This window comes from Polypterus senegalus, chromosome 2, assembly GCF_016835505.1.
Source record: "Polypterus senegalus isolate Bchr_013 chromosome 2, ASM1683550v1, whole genome shotgun sequence".
In the NCBI taxonomy this organism is placed as follows: domain Eukaryota; kingdom Metazoa; phylum Chordata; class Cladistia; order Polypteriformes; family Polypteridae; genus Polypterus; species Polypterus senegalus.
Genome location: NC_053155.1, coordinates 114029530 through 114057453, shown reverse-complemented (window position 1 = coordinate 114057453; position 27924 = coordinate 114029530). Strand labels below are relative to the sequence as shown.

General features: G+C 36.7%; 1 protein-coding gene across 1 annotated transcript; it reads right to left on the bottom strand.

The window, feature by feature from the left end:
• LOC120523259 (zona pellucida-like domain-containing protein 1) lies at nucleotides 1–27924 on the bottom strand. The gene is made up of 11 exons (XM_039744426.1): nucleotides 27883–27924; nucleotides 26764–26885; nucleotides 22751–22971; nucleotides 21925–22109; nucleotides 17827–17899; nucleotides 15788–15885; nucleotides 13674–13754; nucleotides 11681–11852; nucleotides 10459–10570; nucleotides 3028–3048; nucleotides 1–396 (listed from the first exon to the last, which is right to left on the bottom strand). Exons 2-11 carry the CDS (start codon nucleotides 26861–26863, stop codon nucleotides 233–235), a joined length of 1227 nt encoding a protein of 408 aa, XP_039600360.1. The 5' UTR covers nucleotides 26864–26885; nucleotides 27883–27924; the 3' UTR covers nucleotides 1–232.

Below are 27924 nucleotides of genomic sequence, written 5' to 3'. Positions count from 1 at the left end.
TTAAAAAGTTCAGAAAACTTGGCAGTGTTACTAGTTATAGAATAAAATGGCTATTCTTTACTAAGTACATTAAAAGCATTTTGTTATTAGAATAAAATTGTACTTAATATTTTCTGACATACTGTATCTGTAATATTATCTAGAACCTCAGCCCAGTGTCAATGTGCAATTTAACAGCTACTGTAGTTTAAAACAGGGAGAAAAAGATTATAAAAATTGGATCATGAATTCTTCAGTTATTCATCATTTTTGTAAGACCAGGTGCTTGATTTTTTCTTTTGTAAAGAAAGTAAGTGATAATTATCATCACGATAGAGATAAAGGAGAGGAATCCCACAGCTATTCCTAAGCCGAGTGAAATGGCAGAAGCATGACTCCAGGCTGCGTCATTCATTTCTGAAAAATGACAAGAACCATATACTACTGTTAGGCATTTCCTGTGCTTAAACTGCTTTAAGTTATAAACTAACAGTATCTCATTCATCATTTTTTATTTCTATAAACGTCAAAGGGCATTGCTCTACTGTAAGAATATTATTAAAAAATAAATGTTCACCTAGCCAGAATATTTAGCTCAGTCATTTATGTTTCAGATTGCTTTCAGTTCATAGTACTAATATATACTGCTCAAAAGAATTAAAGGAACACTTTTTAATCAGAGTATAGCATAAAGTCAATGAAACTTATGGGATATTAATCTGGTCAGTTAAGTAGCAGAGGGGTTTGTTAATCAGTTTCAGCTGCTGTGGTGTTAATGAAATTAACAACAGATGCACTAGAGGGGCAACAATGAGATGACCCCCAAAACAGGAATGGTTTAACAGGTGGAGGCCACTGACATTTTTCCCTCCTCATCTTTTCTGACTGTTTCTTCACTAGTTTTGCATTTGGCTACAGTCAGTGTCACTACTGGTAGCATGAGGCGATACCTGGACCCTACAGAGGTTGCACAGGTAGTCCAACTTCTCCAGAATGGCACATCAATATGTACCATTGCCAGAAGGGTGCTGTGTCTTCTAGGGCAGCCTCAAGGGCATGGAGGAGATTCCAGGAGACAAGCAGTTACTGTAGAAGAGCTAGACAGGGCCATAGAAGGTCCATAACCCATCAGCAGGACCAGTATCTGCTCCTTTGGGCAAGGAGGAACAGGATGAGCACTGCCAGAGCCCTACAAAATGACCTCCAGCAGGCCACTGGTGTGAATGTCTCTGACCAAACAATCAGAAACAGACTTCATGAGGGTTGCCTGAGGGCCCAAATGTCTACTGCGCCCTGTGCTCACTGCACAGCACCAGGGAGCTCAATTGGCATTTGCCATAGAATACCAGAATTGGCAGGTCCACCACTGGCGTCCTGTGCTTTTCACAGATGAGAGCAGGTTCCCCCTGAGTATATGAGAAAGACGTGAAAGGGTCAGGAGAAGCCGTGGAGAGTATTATGCTGCCTGTAACATTGTTTAGCATGACTGGTTTGGTGGTGGGTCAGTGATGATCTTGGAGGCAAATCCATGGAGCGACTCAGAGACATCTACAGGCTAGACAACAGCATCTTGACTGCCATTAGGTATCAGGATGAAATCCTTGGACCCATTGTCAGACCCTATGCTGGTGCAGTAGGTCCTGGTTTCCTCCTAATGCACGACAATACCCGGTCTCATGTGGCAAGAGTATGCAGGCAGTACCTGGAGGATGAAGGAATTGAAACAATTGAATGGCCTTCACGATCCCCTGACTTAAACCCAATAGAACATCTGTGGGACATTATGTTTCGGTCCATTAGGCGCCGCCAGGTTGCTCCTCAGACTGTACAACAGCTCAGGGATGCCCTCATACAGATCTGGGAGGAAATGCCATAAGACACCATCCGTTGTCTCATTAGGAGCATGCCCCGACGTTGTCAAGCATGCATACAAGCTTGTGGTGGCCACACAAGATACTGAAAAGCATTTTGAGTAGCAGAAATTAAGTTTTTGAAAAAATGGACTAGTCTGCCACATCTTCGTTTCACTCTGATTTTAGGGTGTCTACACAATTGAGCCCTCTGTAGGCAGAAAACTTTTATTTCCATTAAAAGACTTGGCATCCTTTTGTTCATAAGACACCCTGTCGTTATTTGTATAGATATCCAACTTCATATTGAGATCTGATGTATCTAATGTGTTTCTTTAAAGTGTTTCTTTAATTTTTGTGAGCAGTGTATATATATATATATATATATATATATATATATATATATATATATATATATATATATATATATACAGTATATATTTATTTATTTTTTGTTTGTTTCCACAGTTCCTCCTTTCCCATGTGCCTTCACACAACTGCACAGCTGTCAAACTAATCTTTTTTGTCTTGTTAATGTTCAGCTCTGAATAACTTTAATTGGACCCTCTTATACCCACCTTTCTCATAGACCTTGTGACCTAAGGTGTGTGCCTTGGCAGTGAAGTAGTGTAGTGTGTAGTATGGTAGTGTATCTTAGTAGCAGCCACACCTCTTTTGCAAAGTGACTTGGCACAAGAGTTGCAAGAAAATGATCTACTGAGCTTCATTTTCTAGTTATACTTGTTATTCAGAGCCATTTCAAAGATATGGTAGGATGTGTGTGTATTCCAAATTTATATGCAGTGAGGAATTAATGAGAAAAGCCAGATTCATTAGTAATGGACAGTCCCTGTCCACAAGATCAATGGTCACAGCAGTCATTTTATAATCTCTCTGATACATGCAGTTCCAGTAAATATCCCTAGGTCTGTGTATAAAACAATACATTAATAAGGCATTGACTTGTATGGAAACCACTATACAATATCCCCAAATGTAAAACTTAGCAGAAATTCTGTAACAAACAATTAAATCAACCGTGGAACTTGTTTGGTGTTATCAGATTGTACAATTCTATTTAAGGGAAGTTTGCTAATTTTAAAACAAACTCTTCAATAATACATGAAGTAGGCACAGTAAGAAAATGTAATATAGCTGTCAATGTAATGAGAATAAAAATATCAAAATAAATACTTACGGAGCTCTTTTGACTTTTGCACTATAAAGAGAAAAATACATTTAACAATTTTAAATAAAAGTTGTAAAAATGTCCACATCTATACATAAACAAAATGTATAACAAAACAATCATTTTTTTTTTCAAACTTGTTTATTCCAGTAACAGGAAAAAAATTAAATAATGAGAGTTAAGCTGTATTGGGCAGAAAGAGGAAAATCAGTATATGGAATATACAGTATATCTAACAATAATAATGGATTGTCAACCAGGGATATAACACGAGGATATAATTGGATTTGGAATATTTGATATTGTAGGAGTAGATCAGGGGTTATTAACTCTTTTTGCTCTGTGGACCCCCTTTGCCAGTAAGGTGAATGCCACGGACTCCTTCTCAGAATAATGTTTTTAAATGCGTAAAATAAAATTGCAAAGGAAACCAGTTATCTTGAAATAAAGTTGCCAAAATAAAAAAAAACATATGATACAGTAATATATGTGCTTCTTTCTTAAGACAGTCAATAATAATACAATACGTTAAAATATAGGAAAGTAAGTTAAAAGTTCAATTTCATTTTTAAAGGCATATCAGTGTGAAGACTATGCGACTCTTCAATTCCACGCGGGGGGGTAAACGTTAACATTATACAAAGTTATTGTCTGTCTGTTATACCTTTATTGTTATCACTCTTTAATTTAATATTGTTCTTTATCAGTATGCTGCTGCTGGAGTATGTGAATTTCCCCTTGGGATTAATAAAGTGTCTATCTGTCTATCTATCTATCTATGACTGTTGTTGTGTATCTTGAATAAGTACATTAAACTGCTGTGTGGTATTTGACAAGGCAGCACGCATGTCATGTTGGACATCTAATCGATTTCATTTTTTTTTTATTGTTACAAGATTCGCAAAGATGTTTTGTTGCAAATGAAATCAAAGCTTCCATAGCTTGCTTTATAAGGCAATGATAGCTTCTCTCTGGGAACACCAAAATTCTCCAAGGCTTTTTGAGTTAAACTCCAGTTGTAAAAAGTTTTTTGTCCTAACATCAATGAGTTCTTTGGTAAAGTCAATATCTTCTACAGTTTATGTCAGAAAGAAAAGGATTGTAGATTAAACGTTCAATTTTCATGCCATCGAGGTAGAAATAACTTTTAAAAGAGTTTTGTACTGTTTTCAAGTGTTCGCAGATATCTCTTTTAAAAAAATTGACAAGAGAATTTTGTATTTCAACTTCATCTTGGTAAAGCACTTCCTCCAATGCTGGAAAGTTTGCAAGAATGTCGGTCTCTGCTCTCTTCTTCCATATTGGTAAGTTAGGCAAGAAATCTGGTAATATTTCAGTTGCATCCATAATAGCGACTTCACAAACTTGAATGGAAAGATTTATTTTATTCATATGATGAAATCTGCCAGGGTAACCATCTCACAGATAAAATTATTCCTTTCAAAAAGTCCCACGAATAGGTTTTTTCTTTCTTCCAGAGAAAGTGAAACTTCTGCCATTAGTTTGAACAAGAGCTTCAAGACTTGTTCGAGAAGCATTTCATATTCTGCTCCATTTTCTTAACAAAATATTCTAAACATGCAATGATTTAGAGAACTTCCTCTGACAAAGTTGATAACTTTTCCGGCTGCTGACAAAACTTCTTTCAGGGTTGTTGGAAGCATCTTTGTGATTAGTACATGTCTGTGTAAAAAGTAATGAGTGAAGACGATTTGAGGAGCTTCTTTTTTCACTGAAGTAGAAAAACAGATGTATTACCAAGCATTGCAGGAGCTCCATCAGTGCAATAACAATGATGCTTTTGTTACCAGTCAAACTTTTGTTTGTAAAAACATTTTACCATTTTGAAAAAAATGATGGCCATCATAGTTTTTGAAACAGACTCACAAGATAAGAATTCTTCTTTAATGGCATCTGCATGCACATAGAGAACAAAAACAAGGAACTGATTACATTAAGAAATATCTGTAGTTTCATCCAATTGCATACTGAAGGGGAATGGCAAAGGCTGCCAATTCTTTGATAACCTGCTTCAAAATATTAAAAGACATACAGTATGAACTATTCTAGAATGTTTTATATTATTTGACAAGGGAACTGCTCCAGTCCACAACCCAATTTGACCATTTCCAGCACACAAGGCTTTACTAAAGTCTATTAAAGTTTTGGAAGCGTCCATGCTTTTTTGAATTGTGCTTTCTTGTCGCAAAATAATCCCACATCTTCAGATGCATTTTCAGAATGGACAGATGAGAGATGCTCTTTTTGGTTTTGTTGGCTTCATACTATCGTTCACAAGAATTTTTCAACACAAAAAAACACTGCAGTTTTTAGTCTTGTCATGTTCATTAACGCAAGTGAACAAAATAATACATAGCTTTCACCATACTTTCTTTTCTTCAACATTTCAATTTAAATTGAGTCTGTAAATATATGAAATAAATAAATCTAAAATAAAATATATGATTTAACTAACAGTTTTGTAGAATTTTTAAGTAATCTGGTTGATAAATCTGCATATAAATAAGTAATTTGAATGCTAATTAAGTATAGTGTATGATAGTCGAGAAATGTGTATGACAAGTAAGTACAATATTGCAGGTTTTACAATTTATCCCAAGTTGTAACACTTTTAATGGCTTTTAACTCTCGGATAGACACACAGATCAGGATTTGTGGAATTTGGTGTCTTTTCTGGAATAGCTGTGTAAAGTCGCTTCGATTTCGGAGCCTTCCTAGAAACCTAGCAACAAATGAAAAACATGTAATGCATGTAGACCTTAACAGAGGTCACTAAGATCACAGACAGTTACACGTTGTTATATCAATAACTAAGGAAGACATAAATATTGATTGCTTGGATTGAAAGACTCACGGTGGGTGTGCATATATGCCTGTAGCACTGCAGGGACCTCAACCGTTGGACCGGTATCAATGCACACAGCAATAAAAAGGTTAAAGAACACACTTCAACAGTTATCTAAATCGTTAGATGGGTTTGAACATGCCTGGTTTAGACTCATAGCCACCGTGTTTATTCGCGTTAAAAGTGGTATACTTACGAAAACTTACAAATTCTTATTTAAACTGACCAGTTTTGTAAAACTTAAATAAACAATGAAAATGACTCACCTCCCTCCACTTATTTATTAACAAACAATTGTAGATAGGGAAACACTAGAATTTAATGCAGTCACTGGGCAACCAAAGTGAGAACACTCAACTTAACCATTTGGTGGCTGAATGACTACTAGGTGCTGAGTTTCCAGATAGGTTGCCAGCTGTGTTGCACAATAGGCTGTACACAGCAGGACTGCGATCACATGGGATCTAGTGGCAGATCTAATAACTGCCACAGTTTCAAAATATGGATGAATGTAAGCAATTTTTCAAGACATGCAACAACTGTAATGTGATATAAAAAAATCTGTTATTTCTATTGGTGACCACAGATACAACTAATACCATTGTAATTTATTGCATACATTTGAATGAAATGCTAGATTTCAGTTAGGGAAAATAAAGATAATGAGTTGATTTTTTCCCATCTAAGCTTACAGACCCCCTGAAATCTTTCCATGGACCCCAGGTTAAGAACCTCTGTAGTAGATGAATGTCTGATAAAGGAACAAATTTGCTTTTAAATGTTTAAAATCTTAAAATATCATTATAGACAGAACAATAGTGTCTCAATTCTGTGTGATTTCAGTCAAGGTAATTTTCTTTGTTCATCCATGGATTGTAACACAGACCAGTCGCCATTTGTATTGTCAAAATATAGAACAAAGAGAAACTATCTACTGCCTGTCATTTTATTTTTTTGATTTGTGACACAACTCAACAACAAGTGTAGAGCGCCAACAAGTGACAGGGCCTAGGTGCACAAAACTGTGACAGGTTGAAAAAGGGTTTTAGAGACGCCAAAAGACACGCAAGAGCAGTACTGCAGAAAATGCAAAAGTCTACCATAAGAAGTTCTTCCAGTGTTTTAGTAGTACAAAAACATATTATAAAATGTATTAAGAACAGCGAAGAAGAAATAAAATAAAGAAATGCAAATACAACAACATTTATTTATATAGAAAATGTTCATACAAACGGTGTTTCTCAAAGTGCTTTATCAGATGAATAAAGAAAAGTTTATATGAAACAAAAATAAAATTAGGCAATAAGTAACAAAGAATAAAGTAAAGTAAAAGAGGACAGAAAATAAAGTAAGGAGGACAGAAAAAAACAAAAAAAGAAAACTCCAGAGAGCTGGAGAAAAAAACAAAACCTGCAGGGGTTCCAAGGCCAAGAGACCACCCAGCCCCCACTGGGCAAAATGGCCTCAATTCAAATCTTTGTAAAGTTTCAGTAGTTACAGAAAATTTTGAACTTCTTGAAAAACTTGTTTTTCCTTTAAACTAAAAAGATCTCCATTGAAACTTCCATTTTCACATAAATTATGGAAGTATTTCCGCCAACACTAAAATGACCAAAAATGTGTATGACATAACCATGTGCCTACACTTGGTATGCCTGTATCAGTAGAAACAGAAACAGTAGGTGTCCTTCTTGAAGGGACAGTTACACCTGATATATCTATGGGTTACACCGCCATCCACATGATTTATCTCAGAACTGTAGTGGCTGATAAATTATTTGATTTTTGTATATATATGTAGCATTCAAACTGTACAAAACAGAATTTACATGCATACAGGTAAAGAACATAACAAGTATCATGAAAAGTAAATCATCTATGTCCACTATGTTGGAATATGGTTTTCTTTCATGAAGGTTGACAAGTCAGAGAATAAAAGATTGTAAAGAGCAGTATCCACTCAGGGGAGCATTTCATATTAAGCTCAAACCAATTGGTGTGCAATTAGAGACTGTGTTTTCTAAGTGGCATTTTGAACCATCTACACATCATATATATGGTTCTGGAAAACGCTGTCAAAAGTCTCTGTTTTTAGGTGTTCAGGGTAGTGTGGATGAAAGATGAAAGTGGTGACTAATATCTGCATTTAACGTAGTAAAAACATAGTAGAGCTATGGAGGTTATAGAAAGTGAAATGCTGCTAAGAATAAAAAAGCTGAAATAAAGCAAAATGCAAGGACTAACTAACATCTATATATATAATTCACTAAGGCAAGACAACCATGGAAAGCATGCCGGAAGGGGCATGGATTCACTAAGCCGCCGACAAGTGAGACACCTATGGTGCATGCAGGAAGGAGCCACGCCCACCAACTCCAAGATCATTGGATACGACAACAACTCACAGAGCCACGGCCACCAACTCGGACACGACGACAGAGAAAAACCGGCGTCATTTATATTCGTCTGTCGTAGAGGTCACATGCAGCTCCAACCCACGTTGACTGTTAATAGAGGCATGTTTCTCGCGGAGGTGAATTGCCATATGCGGCGTGTAAAACTGTTTGCGAGGGGTATCCCATGGGATCCTTAAAACGTTCCTTTACAACTGAGGTTAAAACACAATGAAGTGAGCAGTCTTTAAAAAACGAGTTTTCGGTTACGACGCATGACCGCGTGCACTATAGCAAACTGTTTTACACGCTACATACAGCAATTCGCATCCGCGACAAACATGCGCCTTCTTAGATACTCCTGCACTTTGTACAAACCCCCCTCCCACCGTGGTCGGGTGTCTTGGTGGATTATATATAGAAAGGCAGCCAAAACCGCACAGAGCAATGAAAAGCCTACGTGAGTCACAGGTGCAACGAATGAGACTCCCGCCTGCTAAATAGTTACACGACCCAACAGCGGTCGGCGTCCAAATTCTTAGAGGGACAAGTGGCTTTCAGCCACGTGAGATTGAGCATTAACAAGTCTGTGATGCACTTGTATGTCCGGTACTGCACGCGCGCTACACTGAATGGATCAACGTGTGTCTACCGGGCGCGGGGAGGCCGTTAAGCCCCATTCGTGATGGAGACCGTGGCTTCCAGTTGTTCCCCACGAACGAAATTCCCAGTACGTGCGGGTCATACGCTCGCACTGATTACGTCCCTTTGTAAAGCTCCCCATGGTTGGGTGACTTGGTGGATTATATATAAAAAAAAAGCAGCCGGAACCGCAAAGAACAATGAAAAATCAACGTGGAAACCGACTGAGGCGGTATTTGGAAAATTAACAGTCAACGTGACTCACAGGTGCGTGTGGACTGTACACAGACGAAAGCGACTCAGGTAGGGAGTTGGGGGCGGGCACATAAGCGGGCAGTGCGTACTAAACGAGCGCTCCTCCGGTTTTCAGTCACGGACAATTGTATGTTGGTTCCTAGCGTGCATTGTTGCAATGTTACTTTTCTTGGTGGTTTATTAAATTACGGATTTTTCAAATGTTTATTTTTTCCTCTGTGCTTAAAAATCATTTAAAAAGCGGCCTGATTATGCGGCGTATGCTACGTCGCGGGTTGGCTAGTTTAAACAAAAGTGCTCAGGGTAGTTATTTATATTTATACAGGTATATATATATATATAATATAAAATCCCATAATATGAATTTTTCACAGATCAGTTTGTAGCGGGAAATCCTTAAAATTGGAAGCTATAAAACATTTCCCCATTATATACAAAAGTGACTAATGTTGCTATAGGCCAGTCAAGCCTAACACGGGCCATGGGTAAAAAAAAAATGGAGGTAATCATTTAATTAAATAACACATGCCCAGTTAGATAAATTTAAGAGGACTGTTTTTCAATAATATCGTAATATTTTCTGAGAAAGCAACAAAAGCACTTTAATAGGGGGTCTCTTAAAGTATGAATAATTTTGATTTTCAGAAAGCTTTAGGAAAGTCACACAGAAGAGGCTAGTAATTAAACTAAATGAACAGAGAATTACATGATGTTAATAGTGAGGATTTTCAGGAATCTGTGTTGGCGCCACTCCACTTTTAATTTATATAAATGTTCTGAATAAAACTGTTAACTAACTGTTTAAGTTTGCAGTTGAACTATAATATTACCCAGGCCATGAATGCAGCCAACAAATATGTGAACTCTTAGCAAACCAGTCACCATCTTCATAGTATAGCTGCAACTTTTTTGTGATAACAAATTAACATCCTGAGCAACCAGCTGATCCATATTCTTTAGACATAGTCTAATTACATTTTATAAAAACAACAGATCCCCATAAATATTTTTATTATTATTTTTCTTTCATATCCATTGGCTGCTGATTGTAAACATTTGCCACTTATGATTATATGCCGTCTTCATGTTAATAATGACTTCTGTAATGCTTTGCATTAGACAGTCTGTACACAGCACAGTGAAAAGTGCCTACAGTCAGAGCAACATAACAATTTATTAAATTAATAAGACTGTTTTTTTTTTATTTATTCCCAAGAGAGATTTAATTGCAATGCATTTTGTTTTGATTTTGAATGATTTTTGAAAATAAAGAGCTAGGCTTACCATTTTCAGTACTAGTAGTGATTGGATTGGAAGTGACAGTAGCAGGATTAATTGACTGTTCTGGAGACAGAGTTGTAGTAAGTTCTGGTGCGCCCCTTCTTTTCCGGTTACACTGCATCCAAAAGAGGAAAGCATATTCAGGAGACCATTTTCCTTTAACATTTTCAGAATAAATATGCTTTAATCTTTAACTAAAGATTAATAAATATTTAAAAAAAGAAAAGTTAAGGAGCTTTCTTCAAAATCAGAGCAACTTATTATATGCTATATTTAGGTCATTCTTTTATGCAATGTAACTTACATATCACAACTGCTGTGACCCTGTTGCTAGGATATAGTGGGTTGGAAAATGGATGGATGGATAAATAACATGTTTAAATTTTGTGACAATTCTAATTAAGAACTTAAGAATTTTGCTTACTTAATGGTGAGGACTAAACTAGCAACCCTCACAAAAAAATGCAACACTTCAGCAATCAATTAATCAACTTCACTTATTAATTTTTCATTGTTATACAACACAGAAGATATCCATGAATCTTCAACCCGTATTTACAGCATGGACTCAAGTTGTTCTGGCTCCATTAGAACATATTCACTAATTTACATACTGTACTTATGCTTTCTGGAGTTAACTCTCTCATCTGTTTCTTGAGCCATTAATATTACTTTGGATTATAGAAGATCCAGAGTTGACCCCAGCAGCACACATGTAAAGGAAGACCTTCATTACTTTCAGACATATTAGAATGCAGAAACATTCATACTTGGTATGAATTTTCATTTGAGACTATGTGCCCTCCTTGCCATGTTTTATAATGTAGGTTGTGTGTGCCATTTTAAAGATATTTGCTGGGATGTTTTGTATGTTTGTGATTTTATCCATCCATGGATTTCTTAACTTGCATTCTTCATTATGGGCTTGTATAGAACAAAAGCTAGTTGTGCATGAGGTAGAAACCAACCCTAGACAGGGCACCATTTGATTCCAGGATTTACTCATGCACACCAGGTCAACCAAGAGTTTAAAATTAATATAATACATCTTTGGGATTTTGAAGAAAAGTCGAGTAACAAGGATAAATCCAAAATATACAAAGTTCAGCTGACTGAGGTCTTTGCAGTAGTGAGACAGTATAAATAATCACCACACCAGAATTTTCACCTCTTATTCATACAATTAAAAAAATACAGCAAATAACTATATAGCTTTTGAAATTACCTTTTGCAAATTAGCACACTCATTGGTGTCACAAAGTCGGGTGATACAGTGTAAATAGTAAGTGGAGGTGGTTGCATTTCTGTGCTCTGTGAAGCGGAATGCAGAGAAAGAGAACCGGGCATATTGGCTTTTTCCATTAACATATATGTTGACCAACTCCTGTTTGTTACATCTGTTTAAAAAAAAAAATTGTTAAATGTAGTGGGTAAGATTATATAATTTGTTCCTGATTTAGATAAATTACATTTTTAAATAACAGCGTAGACTGAATACAACTAATGGTGTCTTCTTGTTTAAAGAAACAGGAATACTATTTGACCTCATTGGATTTCCTTTGTCAACTTACAGCTCAATCACTGACATACTTTTAATGAAGAAACAGTAAAAAGTACATACTGTTTACCATTTTATAAATATTTATGACCCACAATGTGAATATATAGGGTGGTCCAGATCTAATTATGCCATTTTTATTATGCTATAACTCATTAAGTTTATTATATAGAAGATCACCTGAAAAATCCCGAACCATTGAGAAGTGTGCGAGCTGACGACATGAAGAATCGTCTTCGTGCCGAACTGGAATCGTCCCCGCATAAATCAAAATCATCCAGACCATCTGGATCTGCATAATACGATCTGGACCACCCTGTACAGTATAATCACTTATACATCTTTTCAGCTTCACAAGATATTAACATAGGACACACATATTAAAGTACTTGACTTTCATCCTGACCCTAGTAGTCATTTTACTGGACTCCATGTTGTTCTTTAAAGGTTTTAAAATTCGTCATAACCATATCTTAAATGTAGAGAGATCCTCCAGTCATCAAGCCTTTCCAGGAGGTACATGAAATATAAGGATACACTGTTCTGGTAAATACTTGGCCGTGTTTTTTCATCCAAGAGGGATCTTTTATGATCGCCATTACAGACAGTGCAATTGCTAATATTTGTTTTCAGTTGGTTGATTTGCTTTTCATTATTTTATTTGTTAGCTTTGTTTTCCATATTGTGTGTAGCCATAGCATTCATTGCTAATCATTTTAAACAAAAAATACATGACTTGTGATGTAATCAAGCTGCCCCTATAAAATATAACACTGTTCACAAGGAAATGTCTACATTTTGACTCTCTAGGCATAAAACCAAAAAAATCAAAAGGACGTCAAAGGGAGATATAAGAGAATCGTCAGAGTTCATGCAAAGATCAATATCAGAATAAATATACACCAAGTCTTTTTCCTATCTAACCTTATCCATATTTCCATTATATTGAATTTTGTCCAAAGTATAGATAGACGTTACCGCACACTGCCATCTTATGTTGTGCACCACTTACAAACATGATGATTCAGGATGCTGAAAACAGTTGCCATTACTGTTAACAGTCTAGCCACTGTCATGGAAATCAATGAAAACATAGCAGTGCCTATGACAAAAATTAAAGACAAAATGGCGCTGAGATATTATTAGTAAAATAATGTCAAAAGTTCTTAAACGTATGGACGTCCCAGAGTAATTGTAAAATATCATCACCAGCACCAGAGAGCCATGCACAATTTCTAACTCTACCTTTAGCACAGAACAATCAATCAGAATTACCTTTGTGGCAATTTACTTAATGAAGTAGATGTGTTAGTAAGCAGAAATCTTTGATATCACAAGTTTTTCCAAGTATGACAAGGTGTGTAAACTGTACCTTTTCTCTAAATAGACTAAACATTGCAAAAAAGCATAAAGATTGACTTTTTAAGTACATTGCCATATTAAATGTTTAATAGTAATTGAAAATATGCAGCATGTCTAAAACACCTAAAGTAGGCCTGCTATCTCTCAATTAAATAACAAATGTTTCAGCATTGTGTCCACCATTGCCTTGAGATAGACAGATGATACTACCAGAGTTTGAACTACAGTAGGTCCCGGGAACCAGGAATGCTCATTTAGGCAATTCATAAGTTAACAAAAGGAGCTTAAAGGTACTTACGAAACAAAGAGATCAAAGGACGATGAATTTGAAGGGTATTGAGAAACTGAGGCGTAGCAGCGATCAAGTAGTACATTAAACCTGGAGACAAAACAAAGATGATTGTGTAAATACTGGACAAGTTAAACAGAAGGGAAATTATTGTGCAGCTTTAGGATATACTAGGGGATGTACCCAGCTATGCGATACTTTTTCATTAAACATACAAATTTGCCTGGGAATTTAGGCAAAAACCTTGTAACTTTTTGTATCTGATATTCTTAAACAAACTCGCCATTAATGGTTGATAGGAGGAAGAAAAAGAGTTTTTCGTGATTAACTAGTTAAGTTTGTTTCTATCTCCTGTTGTCGTCAACTTGAACAGGTGATAGACCACTCTTGCAACCACAGAATAATAGAACATATGCAGAAATGATTCACCCACACCAAAGAGCCTGTGCTGCCTCAGAAAACACAGTCAGCTCTGGTCCTTTTGTATAAGCCTTCTGTTTTAGCTGTTCAATCAGGATTTACGTCCAGGTAAATCTTAACATAGCTGGCAGTGTGATGTAGTGATTAAGGCTTTGGACTTCGAAGCCTGAGGTTGTGGGCTAATATCCTGCTACTGACACTGTGTGACCATGTGCAAGTCACTTGACCTGTGCTCCAATTGGAAAACCAAAAAAGAAATGTACACAATTATATCATAAATGTTACAAGTTGCATTGGATAAAAGCATCAGCCTAATGAGTAAATGTAAACTTCTACTCTCAAGATGAACAAGTCAGCCAGATGATAGCCTTTACTCTTTCTGAAGTCCACCACTAGTGACGAGTCAAACATGCTCAATACTATGCTCAATAGCATCCATAACTGACACACCATATATTATAAATATATACTGTAACATAAAGTTAAAGTAATATTCTCCAACCTGTCTGCTACTATCATGAAAAGTGTTTTGTATCCAGTGTGAGACCCTGTCCATTCTGCAGAGCTCTTTTAGCACAAGGCTGATGTTATCATGGTGCTCCAGCAAGTGCTGTGCAAGGTCTTTCTTCCCAACTACAATTTGTTATTACAACATAACCTCTGATTAGACAATGTTATTGTGCTTTTTTTAATATATTGTGGTTGCATATGATAACCTCACAACACTGAATATCATTAAACAGGTTGGAGAATATTACTTTAACTTTATGTTACAGTATATATTTATAATATATGGTGCGTTAGTTATGGATGCTATTAAATAAGTGCTACCAAACAAATAAAAATGAATTGTTGCTTGTTAAGTGATTTAGATTTTTCCCAACTTTAAAATGTATACTATTGTACAACCTTCTCCGGATACTTATAAGGAGAAGACGAGCTAATAGTGTAACAAGTTTTTGAGTTATTTGCCCATAGAGCAATGTCATTCTAAGATATATTACACTAAAGAGGGCAACTAGATCTGTGCTATCTGCAAAGGTGTCTCATAAATAAGCAAAAGTAGTCATTTATTAGAGAACTGAAGACAGACAAAACCTGCTGCATGGAAGCATTTCTCACATGCAGGTTTTCATTTTGTTGAGACAGATTTATAATTTTGAACTAAATTAGCTCATATCCACCACAGATTTTGAAAAATTTGATTTAACTTATGATAATCTTGATAATTAAGCTTTGATTCATACAGTATATACAAACATGCAATTCTGAAATTTTTTACATCTTATATACTGTATATGCATATGAACATGCTTATAAATGATAATTTCATTTTTTTTTCATTCTTTCAGGCTAGATTTGATCTGAATTAAGTATAAATTATTTAAAAAAATATGCTAGTTGGGTTAACTTTCTCATATTTTATAAAATTGTTAGAGGTATGGCAGTTCTCCATTAAGTGACTTCTCCCTTACTTTTATATCATTTTATATACAGTACTGAAAATTACAAGTTCATTATTTTTCTGTTTCATATTTTAAAAAGAACTCTATGCAGGTACATTTGTATCTCTTAATCTCATAGGACCCTGAGGTACATGAAGGACAGTCCCCCCATGTTAATGAAATACCAGCCAGTCAGGGTTCTTGTCCTTTCTATGAAATTTCATTGTATAGCTTTGCAAAACGTTTATTAATTCTTACTTGCTGGTTAGGTTTGTGGCCTTGACTTGGACATAAATTGGAGTTTTTAAATTGACTCCTCGGGGTGGAATTTGAAGGAAGGTTGTGTAGTTTACATCCTAAAATTGAAAATAAAAAATAAAATTAAATAAATAAATAGACAGAAGCAAACATTGATTATAGTAAATGAAGGGTCAAAAGAAAAGCACACTGCAGTGCTAGCTAAGTTGTACATCAGAATACAACAAATCATCTAAGAGTGCAGAAGTGATCAATTTCAGAATATGTGCAATTTAGGGTATAACTGATCCCTTGACTGCTAATCCTTGTTCTTAAAATATAGTAATATTCTTATAACAGTAAATTAGAAATGTGGAATTTTGGGAGTGCAGAAACGTGGCACTTATTTTAGGTAGTTGAGACTTGAACCTCATTGTATAGACAGAAATGCACAGGGATGCCTTCTAATGGTGAACTATTTTTGTACAACTTTATGCTGCATAAAACCACTGAAGTGTTTTATTGTTAAGTGATGTTTAAATTTCATAGCTGAAGCCATTATTTCTCTAAGGCCTTGTTCACACGGGCGTTAAGTTTTTGGATAAACGAACTTGCTCTGAACGTCCTAGACGTTTATGTTGTATTTTGTGGTGGCGATCGATTGACTTCTACACCGGCGTTTGTTTGTCTCTGTCTAACGCCAGCCTGCAGCCCAAATTGTAGTTTGTGTGTTAACCTGTGGAGGCAGTGTCGGGAACTGGATATGAAAGCCCTTGTCGTTTTATTTGAGGTGCCTCATTTCAATATGGACCATTTTGCTATGTTAGATATTAATCTTCTTGTTTTAAAAATACTGTATCTGGCGCGTAGGGAGAGAAAAATCGCCGCTACTGGGTTCATCCTCTGACTGCACAACGTTGGGTTAAAGGAAGTTTTTTTGTGCTTTATGAAGAAATGCGAAAATTTCCGCGCAAGTTTTTTACTGTTGGATGTCGGTTTCCACTTTTGATTGTCTGCTGCAGCTAGTGCAATGCCACATTGCACGCCGATCAACCAATATGCGACTTGGTGTTAGCCCCGAAGAGAGACTACTTGTCACTTTGAGGTAAGGAAACAGTAGTCGAGTGTGCGCTTACACCGGTGTTATGCACTGAAATGCCCCCCCTGCTCCTCCGAAGCGTAAAATAAACGCGCAGAGAAAACGAACTAGAAGCGGTTTCCTTGCGTTCGTTGGGTTTTGAACGCCAAGAAAAAGCTGCATGCAACGTTTTTGATGCCGTATAAACGCGCAGCGGACAAACGACGTCACCAAAGCCCGTGTGAACACTCTCATTGACTCCTACGTGTAGAAAATACTCGCGCTTGATCCGCTCACGGATGCTCTGAACGCAAAAAAACGCGATTTTAACGCCCATGTGAACAAGGCCTTAAATATATTAACTTTAATATTTACAAACAAACTAGGTTATTATCCCCAGTTCCTTTGGGGTTAAAGTCCTTAAAGTACTTTTAAGTAGGCTGTGACATACTGCTTGTCTATTCTAGTGAGAGAAATATTTACAAAGAACATTTAATGAATGCTGGTTTGCTACACTACAGCTTTAAATGCTTTGTAACAAAGAAGGGCAAAACTAAACTAATACATAGATATTGAATTAAACCAGAAACTGCATTTTAAATAATTGTTTGCAAAAAAAAAAGTCTTCTCTGTATATGTAAACAAAATTCAAATAATGCTAGAATGCAGTTCATTATTCAGTAGAATGGCCCCTATGACATCACATGCATGTGAAGCCACGCCTTAGCATGGTGCCATAGCAACCAGAATACAAGAAGACAATAATCGTAAAATCATTGTGTGATGTTAAAATGGCAAAAAAACTGAAAGAAAATGCAAAAATAATAAAGAAATTAATGAAAAGATGTTTAATTCATGATACTATAGTGTATTCTGTATATTAAGCACTCTAAGGTGCTAGGTTTACAAACATACCAGCATGTCAAGTAGCACCATATTTTAAGCTTACCACTGCAACGCACATATGGCATATCATACTTACGCTATAAAGCTGGAGACTCAAAGTTGTGACAAAAGTACCATTGTTGTCTCTCACAGCAACAGTGTTCCCAGTGCTGTCAAAAGAGACACAATATGACTATCAAAATACTGGTTGTGTGAATTGCATTTAATGTTTGTTTTTCCCTCGACTTGAAATATGCTTGCATGCAGTGCCATTTTCTTTATGTAAAAAATACACATATCAGAACTGATGGAGACATTAATTTTATTTTGTCCTTGCCATGAAGATACATGAGTTATTAATAATATTGTATTACCATACATAGAGTAACATTTTTAGAGTTTCTTTTATGCAGATTAGATTGATTGATTGAATAGATTGGATTTAAAACCCTAAAATTAGGAAAAAAGATTATGGTAATCAAGATAATCACCAAGGCAGGATTTCACCCCACACAGGGCTCCAGTCCTTCATAGAGCACACTGGACAACAAGTGTGTGTTGCCAATTAACCTAGCAGCTTGTCACTTGTTCTGTAAAACTGATTTATTTTAATTAGTAATCTTGCAGGACACGATGAAATGATGCTGAAAATAAACTGACCAAATCCATATTATAAAGCATATATACTGCTCAAAAGAATTAAAGGAACACTTTTTAATCAGAGTATAGCATAAAGTCAATGAAACTTATGGGATATTAATCTGGTCAGTTAAGTAGCAGAGAGGGTTGTTAATCAGTTTCAGCTGCTGTGGTATTAATGAAATTAACAACAGATGCACTAGAGGGGCAAAACAGGATGACCTCCAAAACATGAATGGTTTAACAGGTGGAGGCCACTGACATTTTTCCCTCCTCATCTTTTCTGTTTCTTCACTAGTTTTGCATTTGGCTACAGTCAGTGTCACTACTGGTAGCATGAGGCGATACCTGGACCCTACAAAGGTTGCACAGGTAGTCCAACTTCTCCAGGATGGCACATCAATACGTGTCATTGCCAGAAGGTTTGCTGTGTCTCCCTGCACAGTCTCAAGGGCATGGAGGAGATTCTAGGAGACAAGCAGTTACTCTAGGAGAGCTGGAGAGGGCCATAGAAGGTCCATAACCCATCAGCCGGACCAGTATCTGCTCCTTTGGGCAAGGAGGAACAGGATGAGCACTGCCAGAGCCCTACAAAATGACCTCCAGCAGGCCACTGGTGTGAATGTCTCTGACCAAACAATCAGAAACAGACTTCATGAGGGTTGCCTGAGGGCCCAAATGTCTACTGCGCCCTGTGCTCACTGCACAGCACCGGGAGCTCAATTGGCATTTGCCATAGAATACCAGAATTGGCAGGTCCACCACTGGCGTCCTGTGCTTTTCACAGATGAGAGCAGGTTCACCCTGAGTATATGTGAAAGACGTGAAAGGGTCAGGAGAAGCCGTGGAGAATATTATGCTGCCTGTAACATCGTTTAGCATGACTGGTTTGGTAGTGGGTCAGTGATGATCTTGGAGGCATATCCATGGAGCGACTCACAGACCTCTACAGGCTAGACAACGGCATCTTGACTGCCATTAGGTATCAGGATGAAATCCTTGGACCCATTGTCAGACCCTACGCTGGTGCAGTAGGTCCTGGTTTCCTTCTAATGCACGACAATGCCCGGCCTCATGTGGCAAGAGTATGCAGGCAGTACCTGGAGGATGAAGGAATTGAAACAATTGAATGGCCTTCACGATCACCTGACTTAAACCCAATAGAACATCTGTGGGACATTATGTTTCGGTCTATTAGGCGCCGCCAGGTTGCTCCTCAGACTGTACAACAGCTCAGGGATGCCTTCATACAGATCTGGGAGGAAATGCCACAAGACACCATCCGTCGTCTCATAAGGAGCATGCCCCGACATTGTCAAGCATGCATACAAGCTCGTGGGGGCCACACAAGATACTGAAAAGCATTTTGAGTAGCAGAAATTAAGTTTTTGAAAAAATGGACTAGCCTGCCACATCTTCATTTCACTCTGATTTTAGGGTGTCTACACAATTGAGCCCTCTGTAGGCAGAAAACTTTTATTTCCATTAAAAGACTTGGCATCCTTTTGTTCCTAAGACATTGCCCTGTTGTTATTTGTATAGATATCCAACTTCATATTGAGATCTGATATATCTAATGTGTTTCTTTAAAGTGTTCTTTTAATTTTTGTGAGCAGTGTATAATAACAAGAGAAAAGTCTGAGGATTGGTTATGCTAAATTGGTTTCAACAGGACCTGTTCGTCTTGTAATAAATCAAAATTGATTTAGTGTTCTTTTCATAATTTCTTCAAAACCTGTTTTCATACTAAACTTCAGTATCATTGCAACGTAAAAGAATTGAAGGTTTCTGATGTTCTGAAATGCCAACCTTCTTAAAAACTCAGCTAATAAATAAAAAATTGAGCTGATCAAGTTGAGTTTAACATGGTTTGAAGGGAAATTTAAAACAAGAAAGGGCAAGAAAAATGGAGAAGCCTCAACAACACCTCCTCTTGTCCATCTATTTGTGGAGCTCCTTACTATAATTATGGTCATCAAGTCTGTCAAAGAAAAAGGATACAAGAGTTGAACACGCCTAGCTGTTTTAAATGCATTCCTGCCCACATAAACACAGAAAGAATGAAGAACAAAAACAAAAAGACTAACACACAGTTATTTCTGCTCTAGTGATTGGCCAGTAGTAAAAAATCAGATGGTTTAACTAACTTTAAAGTAAAAATGATTGATGGCTGCCTTGTCTCCATCTGAAGCCTCATACTTATATTTTTGATGTTTTTGTTTGAAGTTTTGCATAAGGGAGGACAGACTTTTTTCGAAGGAAAGATGGTGTCCTAAAATGGACACTATGCACAAACTATAAGCAACAAGAATAAAGGAGTTACACTATGTAAAGAATACTGTTATTATTTCTCATCTCTCTCTCTCTCTCTCTCTCTCTCTCTATATATATATATATATATATATATATATATAATATACAACATCTGTATGTCTGTCTGTCTGTCCATTTTTCACGAGAGAACTACTTAACGGATTTAGATCTGGCTTTTTTCTAGAATTTGCTTGAACATTCCGGTTGATTTTGAGACTTCTCTCATCGTGCTAAGAGTCATAGTTCATATATTTGTACTAATCTGAGACAGAGGCTGTGGGCCAAGGGGAGGGAGAAGCATGACGTCAGGAGTAGGGAGCCAGGCAGGGCCTTCCTTGCTGTCCTGTTTCACTTCAACATGGGCGGAGCCGTGGGGTAATATCCTTTAGAACTTCCTTTTTGAAAATTTTCTTGTAATGGCTTTATTAACTTATATTTTAAACCGGTTTCACACAAAGATATTTTCTTAATCCATATATCATTAAAGTTCATAAATTGTGGACAATGCTGAAGGATGTTATGCACTCAAGGTATGATCTTGAATTGAATGTCATGCTTCTGGTGACCTGAAGAATCCATAACAAAAAGTATCTTTGCTTTATGTTCTACCTAGGAGCCTCTGGAAATGCCGAGGCATTAAATCTCCAAGCATCTAGGGTGCCGCACAACATTTTTAAGGAGTGAAGAATTTTTTATCGAATATATTTAATAATTTGTCACTTACTAAGCTTATATCAAAACATGTTTCATGCTTTCCAAAGTAAAATTATTTTTATGTACTGTCCATGTAAATGCAGAAAAACAAATTTTCTAGCAAATAGAACTAAAAATTTATTCATGAATATGCTAAAAATACATTATTTTAGGTAGTGTCTAATAACAAGTTATTTCCATTTATATATTTTAGTGGCACAATGCCACAGTGGTTTATGAGCTTGGATTTTTATTCCATCCCAGTCACTCTCATTGCTGGTTTGTGGACATTTTCAATGTATATACAGTTTATAGTTTTTTCACCAGATATGTCAATTTTTGCTCCTATATACTACAGACATGTAAATTTGATTGCATGGTGACTGGTCCTGTATGAGTGACGATATGTATGAGTATGACTGTACCGTGAGATGGACTGGTGTGCCATCCATAGGTGGTTCTTTTGTGTCCATAACCTTGAACTGACCAAAGCTGACACTTTACTAGATGGATGATACCTTTCAGTTTAACAATACTGCATGTTACTTACACATCAATCCTTGTGTTGTTAATAATGTACTCCAAAGGGTATGTACAGGAGTAAAGGTACAGAAGCTGTTGATTGTAAGTCACAGTACCAATGTTTGGATCAGTAGACTGAATTATGCCGCTGATGTTTACACTCTGAATGTTTGAAAAATCTTGGAAAACTCCAGTACCAGGTGAACTTGTTATCTGTGAGATGAAATTGAACAAGGATTATTTCTCTGCGAATATGTTTACTTCTTACACATTGCATGTTCCTTTGCAAACTCAATACTTCTGACCCAGCTGTACTTCTACTTTGTAGCTCCACATCTTACTTCACCCTTCTATGTACTGGTATCTGGAAGGTTGCAGGTTCAAATCCTATTACTGCCAGAAGTAATGGGCCTTGAGCAGGACCCTGTACAATGGCTGACCCTGTGCTCTGCATGCAAAAAGGAAACTTCCCCTCAGGGAATAACAAAGTATATCAAATCAAAAAATCAAGTCAAAATGGTTTGGGAGCCCCCACTGGCCGCTGGGTGCTAAGCAGCCACTTGCCTCAATTTATGCCTTGAAATGGCTGTGCTTATTTTCATATATAGTTTCAAAGTTTAAGCTCTACATTGTTAATTGACTTGCTCAAAGATACACAGTGAATTAGAAGTGATTACTGAACAAGGAACCTTTTGGTATAAAGTCTAGTTCCTTAGCCACTACACTATACAATATCCACAAAGACAATAAATGAGCCAGATGTTCAATCAAAATCAGTGGACCTGTGAGGATCAAGGCTAACCATTATGTCACCCCTTTTCAAAATGACATGCATGTATATATTGGCCTCTAACCTTATAACTACTTCCACAAATGCCGGTTTCATTGAGAGAGAAGCTGAATCTGAGAGCAGGTGGATTTGCAGTCATGTCGAGCTTCCCCTTGCAATTAGGGTCTGAAATCAGGTTGTTCAAGAGTAAGAGAGTCTCATTGTATCCTGCGTAGACAACTGGACAGACTTGTATAGCCAGGTCAATCGAGTACGCCCCACATGTTACAGCAATGTCACTGTAGTCTGTTAAGGAGAAAAATTCATTACATTAATTTTGACAATTTCATAGACTTGCTCAACAATGAATAGTACTATTTACTGTGCCAATGTTTCAATATACTGTACTTCATTGCTCAATATATTCTTCACTCATCAGAATACATACTTTGATGATGTCTGAATGTACTTTTCATTTCAAAACACAGTAGTCCTGCTTACATTTTAGTATTTTCCCACAGTTTTTAAATGAACATAATTTAACATTATATTCACTTTTAGGTTTATATACCTAACGAATTGCAGTTCAAGTTCCCAGAAACTAATTCTGTGTGATGGGCCAAAGTGCCATCGTGTCTAGTGGAAAACAAATATAAGCCAAGCAATTAAGTGGAAAGATCCAAAAGATATACCAGACAGCCTAAATCAGTACACACATTAAATATAATACCTAAATCTTTTATGAGCAAAGTTCAAAACCAGTAAGCCATTTTGAAGCCACTGTAACCTGGATACACACAGGCAGGACACAGGTTCAACACAACACCCGGTTTATTGACAGTTTAAAGTGCACAATCACTAACACCAATACACAGTCCTTTCTTGCCGCCAGTCAATCTGCCTCCACTCCTCCTCAGTCTTTGTCTTCTTCCTTCCAACTCTGGCCCTTGAATGGTGGGACTGACCCCTTTTATAGGGCACCTGGAAGGACTCCATGGGCCTCATGCATAACACTGTGCATAGAATTAACACTATAACATGGCGTACGCACAAAAAGGTCCAGAGGCATAAATATGTGCGAACGCCTATTTCCATGTTCTTCCGCTCCATATATCCCAGTCAGCGTGAAAAGTAATGGACGTGCACGCGCCTGCTGTCCCTCCTCAACTCCTCCCAGAATTAATAACTCTTTGAATATGCAAATATTAATATCCCTTAAGCTCAGCGTTCTGTGAAAAGTCAATGGCAAAAGCACGGGGTTTGGGGAATAGAAGAAGTTCAGCGAATTCCGAAATAAACAAGAAGTTGTCAGATATCAAAGTCGCAGTGAAAAGGCGAGTCGTAGCCCACCGTCTGAGTTTCATGTGAAAGCTTATTAGGGTACAAAGAAAAAAAATAGGCACACAGTGCGAAAAAAGCACGAAATGTCAACTTTAATCTCGAAATTTACAATTTAATCACGTAGTTTATTTTGTTATTAAAGTAGAACATCATAAACCTCATCTTAAAATCATTTAATTTACTAGTTTCTCAAATCCCATCGTAACCAAAGTAGCACGTTAAATGCTTTGTTTTGTATTTGATCTTCTGTGTGCTTTATGTGTGTGAATCACTACATGCTTCCGGGACTACATTCGTAATATTACAGCTCTCTGAATAATTAAAATACTGAGATGTATACGTGATATCATTTTCATGAAGATAGGAGTTAAAGCATGTTATTAAACATGGGAACACAGTGGCGCAGTGATTGTTCCTGCCTCACGCAAGATGCTTGCTTTGCCGTGTGCAATCTGTTTATTGCAGCAGTACTGTCTCTTTCAAATGTACTAACCTCCAATTCCTGTCTTTACTTTTCTTTCTCCAAATACCCAATCTCCACACAATCAGCTCTGTAATAGACGTTAAGCCATCTGTAAGCTTAGAACACTGATTCTTCAAAACTTTTAAGGAACATTGAAATATCTTTGTAGTACATATTTAATTATTCTATCCTTCCAGTGTCACGCCAGTCCCAGCAAGAATAAAGCACGAGGCAGAAACAATCTGTGAATGGAGCGCCAGATCCTTGCTAGCGCAACAACACAGACTCTGTCATTTCCAGGTGCCTTTCTTGCCTCCTATTCACTTTTCGACTATTATCAATGGCAGTGGCGTAGTTAGAGTTCGTGCCGCTCGGGGCAGGGCGCTGCTTCAATTTACCGCCTTCCAACGTGAATATGTTAACCTATTTAAATAGAAAATTAAAATGACATATAGAGAAAAATTAAGATAAATTTTGCATAGATTTATTCATATATAGAGAAACAGCAATAATTTTTCACATATAATTATTTATAAGCATCAGCTAGACAAGAATATAGTATAGACGTACTGATAAGCCATGTTCTAATTATCAGTTAAATATAATTATGCTGCGAAAACCAGAACCAGTGTAGTGTACAAGTGATAGGTGGGGATGTTTTCTGCGCAGAGCAAGAACGCGTTCGGATTAATAAAGAAATGAAACTATAAATTGTAAATTAGTTGTTTATCTTCCTATAAAGTATTATCTATGTATTGCCTCAGAAATTTCAACTGCTGTGTCTGATGCCGTCACAGAAGGACAGTCTGAAAATTATTTTTGAAGCATTTGTGGATAAAAATCAGAGAATTTTGCTTTTTTCATTCATGAGTGATATTTTTCCGAACCCTGCTGCTTACACATGCATCGTACAGGGCCTTTTGGGTAATAATGTCACCCCCAAAAATGTGCTGCCCAGGGTGGACCACCCGTCCCTAGCTACGCCATTGACCAATGGTAGAGAGGCCCCCATTACCCACTGAAAAAAGTCACATTTTTTCAAATACTTCCCAGCATTTAAGGGTTGAACCTTATTCGTTAGTTGTTCAGTGAGATATTTGCTTTGTTATCATTGAAATGCTCTGTTTTAACTCCTTTTTTGTAAGAATAAAAAAATGTTTTCACAGTCAGGAATTGAGTTTCCCACCCCTAAAATATTGTGTCATCCTCCCTACCACTGAGCAATCAAAGACACAGTGACCAATCAGACCATCACTTACTCAGAGAAGGGCCTCTCACACACACCACACACACACACTCACAAAGTAGCATTTTATTATATAGCGGAAGTAGCTAACACGCAAAACTCTGCAATTCTGAGTTTTAAATTGGTATTTTTCAAATTGTTTTTACTAAGTATGTGAAAGCAAGATATGCAGTACATATTGCAATGAACTAAACATTTGTAGTGCACATGTAAATTCATACATTCAAGAAAACATCGACAAATTATCAGCATATACAAACATGGTTCATTCGCAAATGCCCAACACTTTTATACCCCAAAGCTGTCCCTGTTTTCCACATCTTGTATCCATATGATGGTCCTTTAAGACCATTGTAGTTCACTGCTCTGGGTTCCAGCTTTGTTCTGTCTTACTAACACTAACACTGCAAGAAACATGAAATTAGCAAGGAACATAGATACTCCTGTTTTCAAAGTATAGATCCTACTTACTACTAGTACTATTTGTTACATCCAAACTTGACTCAAACATTTTTTTTGTGGCACACTATCAATCTATTATTTTTTTATCTCCTGGAGAATCAGTGTACTATACAGTCATACAATATCTGCTTGTAAATGAGGTCAGTAGGGACAAATTAAATTTCCTGAAAGAAATTCCCTTGGCCAAAATGCATGGTTTTTAGCTGTAAGTAGAAAATGTGTAATGGAGCAGAGTAACGACTGGGAGTTCAGCACAGTCATGGTAGTAGAAGAGATATAATTAGCTGAAGCTGGACATTAGACTTTACCAGTAATAACATTTGACTGGTGTTCCAAGAGCAAAGACAATTCTGATTTGACTATAAACACATACAAAGGAAAGTTATTGTATTATTTTGCCTACCAGATCAGCTAAGACTTTGTTTTTCATCCTTGAACTTTTATATTCTCTACTGGTTTTTTTTTTTGGTTTCTCATTTAAGCATACCTACGTAGTTTCCTCAATTGATGGAGTCTGATTCTATCACCATGCTATTTATTTTTATGTAAATACATCCAATGTATAGTAAAAACAGTAATTATTTACCTGGCAATCTAAGATTCGATCCACAGTCATTGATAGTGAGAGACAGGCTTCCTTTTAGAAGGTGCAAGGTGAAGAATACTATGGTGAAGGATAGCATCATATTAAAAAATACAGGCTTGATGCTGGAAATGAAAAGGAAATTTAAAAGCATCACTGAGTATATCCATGATGTTAAAAGTTAAAGTTTCAGCATAAGCAAGATTTTTAAAAAATGGGCATATTAAAAATGTTTGAAAGTGTTTGGCACTATGCCATTACAACTGACAAATAATCCTAAATATGGTCATTGCTGGCCAAAGGTTTATTGTATATAGAGCTTTTTTACACCTTGCTAAAAGTAATGCCGCAAACTGAACGCAGACTGCTGTATATACTGAAGAGCAAAGTAACATCATGCCAAGTTCATATTACTAACAGGAGGTGACAGAGTAAACGTTGTCTTGACAGCCTGCAAAATACAAGGATTGCATCCTAAGACTGTGGAATGATTAATGTAATCAAATCAAGAAGTGAAATTATAATTAAACTAGCATCTGAACACATTAATTTCATGGCATCATGCGGCAGCAGTGTGTGAGCACTATGACACAGAGTAAATTATTAAGTGTTTGTGTTTCATTCCAGATAGAAAAGAAACTACTATTGCATAAAACAGCAGTCGAATTAACTGCTTTTAAAGCTGCAGGGAAATCAAAGATGAAGTGCTTGATGGTCTGTAACTAAGCGATATAAAGCCATCTAGAACAGTATTTAAAACATACAGTAATACAGACAGATAAGCACTTTGTAAAAAAAATGCTCTTATATACGGATGATAGATACTTCTGGTTCATTACATTTAATTTTTTCTCCTATGTGTAGTGTGTAACATTGTACTTGCAGTTTAAGAAATAAAGAGTTTTGAAACAATTGAAAAATGATACCATGACCAATGATATACTGTATATATCTGCCAAATACTGTAAGAATTAGTCTAAAAAAGGGTGCTGCCTACAAAATCTGTTTTGTGTTATGCATTGTTGGATTTCAGCAATGTTTTTCCACTGTGTTTTACCGTGATAAATATGTCCTGGAATGGTATTGTATAAAACATCTTAGTTTATTTAGCTCTTTGCTTACCTTACTGCAGGGGGTCGTATATTCCTGCTTGAAGTCTGTAGC